Consider the following 3171-nt stretch of genomic DNA (forward strand, 5'->3'; position numbering starts at 1 on the left):
ATTAGTATATACGTGTTGTGATCACTTTTTGCTACACAACCACCCACGAGCTCTGATCATTGCTGCTTGAGGGACATGACGAAATCAGAGCAAAAGTGCCCAAGAGGGAAATAGGAAAAGTCTATGATTATTGTATTGATAATGACTAAAATTATAATTATAATTTTAAGTATTTATTATATTAATATAATGATAAAATTTAAATCTAAAATTAGAGTCTTGGTGAGAAAAAAGAAATATAAAATTTATATAATTATTTTATTTTAAAAAAATATGTATTGCAACTTTGCATATTGTTCAATGAATCTCGTTCTAAATTATAAACATTTTTAAAATTATTTTATTATTTTAAAATATAAGACAATTTAAAATAATTAAAATTTCATTGATGATGTTTTTGTAATATTATCTTTCAAGTGAAGAGAGAATTAAAATGATACTGTAGTATAATGATTAAGTGTGTAGAAGTATTTTTAAAAGTTTACAATTTTATTTTGAAAAATAAGTTTGTAAAGTTTTATTATTAAGTTTTATTGATATGTGTAATTTTGCCTCAAATTATCTTATAATTTGAGATGGTGTGAGTATTAAAAAGTTTAATAATAATTAAAAACTAAGATTAGGGCTGGGGTTTTATAAGTAGAGAACCATGCATGCTAAATTAAAACATCCATTGTCCATAAAAATGCTAAAAAATTGACTGTGGATTACAGCCTAATTTTCTCAATTACCACATATACCGTGTTGTAACGTTATTATAAGCCATATATATAATTTATATCTTCGCAGACAATTAACAGCATACTCACATCAAACACGCAGAGACATCATTAATATATAATACAGACTGCAAAAGCCATACATGCATATTGACCTTCATCTGCTTCTTAGAAGCTAATTAATTAGTATTAGTTCAAAATACGAGAGAATTTGTTATGGATAAACCTCTATGAGAGATCGTGGACCTAGAATGGGATAAATCTTGTAGTCGCTAAAACCCGCCGAGCATTTTAATTTGGCCCATTCTTTCTCACTCCTCTCTTTTCCCGCAAGCAAGACCATCATCAGCATATCAAAAAACAGTTGATTCTCAGTTGATATGTCACGGATCATATCTGCCTTCTCATTCTCCATTATCATGTCTATTATTATCACCTTTCCTGCTTTCCCTTTCCTCGCAATTCCCTCCTTACATTTCTTCAGAATTTTCAGGCACTCCTCGTCGTTCCAATCATGCAGTACCCACTATTCAACATCCAAAAAAGCAACTATATGTTGTCAAGTATATATGAATGCATGTAGATTGTTTTATTATAGAGTATGTATGTAGCAAAGATATCACCTTCAACAATATGGCATCTGAAGGAGGAATGGCCTCGAACATGTTCCCTCCGACAAACTTGAGATTCCTAGTACCTTGCAGGCCATCAACAACATGCGGCAGGTCAAACACAGTACACTGTATCTCTGGAAAAGCTTTGGCAATGGCCTTAGACACAGTCCCTGTGCCACCCCCAACATCTACCAACGACTTTATTCCATTAAACACCCCTTTACACTCATCAACCACCACACTTATCACCAATGTCGCATCACTAGCCATGGCTTCATTGAAAAAGTGATTAAAAACAGGGTCAACGTTGGCAAACTCCCAAAACGTCTTCCCATGAGCTGTGTGAAATGAAGTGGGATTGTCACTTTGGAACCAGTTGGTCATCTCATACCAGGGCTTTTTCAGGACAGGATCAAGCATGGCGAGGAAGAAAGGGGTTGCGCTCAAGGGGTGGTCCTTGAGAAGGAGGGTGGATGAATCAGTTAGGACATAGCCTTGTTCTGAAGTGTCATCATCAGTTTCTACAAGTTTCCGGAGAGAGAAGAATCCGAAATGGGTGAGGAGTCGCATTAAACGATGAATGTTTGGAGATTTACAAGGTTGGATTTGCAGGGAAGAGACGAGAAGGGGAAGAGGCACGGGCTTGCCATGCTTATGAATGATTTCTGGAATGTTGAGTTCGATAGCTGACTTGAGACACATGGAGTTTATGAAGCTGAATGTGTGGTTCCATATATGGGTTTGAGCAAGAACGAGCTTTGTTGCTCCGAGCCCTTTGTTTTGGGATTCCATGGCTTTCGATTTAATTACTGTAGATATTAGGGTGGTGGTATGGTGATACATACATGGAATGAAAGCAAAACATTATTTAGGTCAATTTATAGTTGAGTGAGTCGATCCCCCCCCCCCTTTCTTTTTGGGCCTAAATCAAGCAAGGGGTTGTTCAAGGTCTTGGACATACTGCCAGAACAACATCCTTTTATAGATTGATAAGCAGCGCTAGTTGTTGAATGTGGAAAACCTTCTAATTTATATAATAATCACATCTCTGTTACGGTGTTGTAGTTACAGTACTGCTATATAATGAGTCCCTATAAAGTAGAAAGAGATATTGAAATCCTGGAACAGGGTACGAGTTTCTTTACTTTCTAGAATTTGTGTGGGGGCAGAAATATTCTACTTTAACGTGGAATTTATATATATATATATATATAGAGTGAGGATTTTCACTGTATATGTCAGACATTTATTTTTTAATGTTATGAAAATCTGAACTGTAGATGATATATGATTGGTTGGTTACAGATATGTTACATTGGAAACAGAGAGATGATTAAGTAAAATATTTTTTTTCAAAATAATAAAGAAGTGTTTAAATTTGAATCATCGCAAAGAAATTGAATAATGAAGTAACAAAGATACCCCCTAACGGTAATAGAGCGTAATAATTGCCTTACATTAATATTTTTATTTTTAAGAAAAACATATTCATTAATCCCTATACTATAATTTTAACAGATTTTATTTCTAATCTTTATAATTTTTTTTAGTGTCTCAATTTTTACAGGGATTGGTTTTTCCTCTCGGATTGTATATCTCTTTTACCAATTTTGGTCTTCCATTAGTTTGCAAGATTAAATGGCCAATTCTCCTGCGGATTGGAAGAATGTTGAGGGGGGTATGTAAGCCATATGTCTAACGTGATCTAGCCAGATAGCTGGGATGCTTCCACGTCTCGTTCTGGAGACGCGTGTTGTGCTCATCAATCTCGTACGTCAAAGTGGGCATTACTGTCTTCTCTGTTTTGCGGTGTATTTCCATTTTCCACTCTCCTCCAG

General features: G+C 34.9%; 1 protein-coding gene across 1 annotated transcript; it reads right to left on the bottom strand.

Moving 5' to 3' along the window:
* Positions 1-810: 810 nt before the first annotated feature.
* On the bottom strand, positions 811-2156 carry LOC129314319 (probable O-methyltransferase 3). Its single transcript, XM_054957723.1, has 2 exons — positions 1343-2156; positions 811-1245 (listed from the first exon to the last, which is right to left on the bottom strand). The coding sequence occupies exons 1-2, from the start codon at positions 2123-2125 to the stop codon at positions 934-936; spliced, it is 1095 nt and encodes a 364-aa protein (XP_054813698.1). The 5' UTR covers positions 2126-2156; the 3' UTR covers positions 811-933.
* Between the last annotated feature and the right edge of the window lie 1015 nt (positions 2157-3171).

Source organism: Prosopis cineraria, unplaced genomic scaffold (genome assembly GCF_029017545.1).
Source record: "Prosopis cineraria cultivar Desert tree isolate PC_DT_omini unplaced genomic scaffold, ASM2901754v1 PC6, whole genome shotgun sequence".
NCBI lineage: Eukaryota > Viridiplantae > Streptophyta > Magnoliopsida > Fabales > Fabaceae > Prosopis > Prosopis cineraria.

Coding starts and splice junctions, on each gene's coding strand:
- LOC129314319 (XM_054957723.1), bottom strand. CDS start 2,125: ATGGAATCCCAAAACAAAGGGCTCGGAGCAACAAAGCTCGTTCTTGCT. Junction 1,246..1,342: donor CAGATGCCATATTGTTGAAG/GTGATATCTTTG, acceptor GATGTTGAATAG/TGGGTACTGCATGATTGGAA.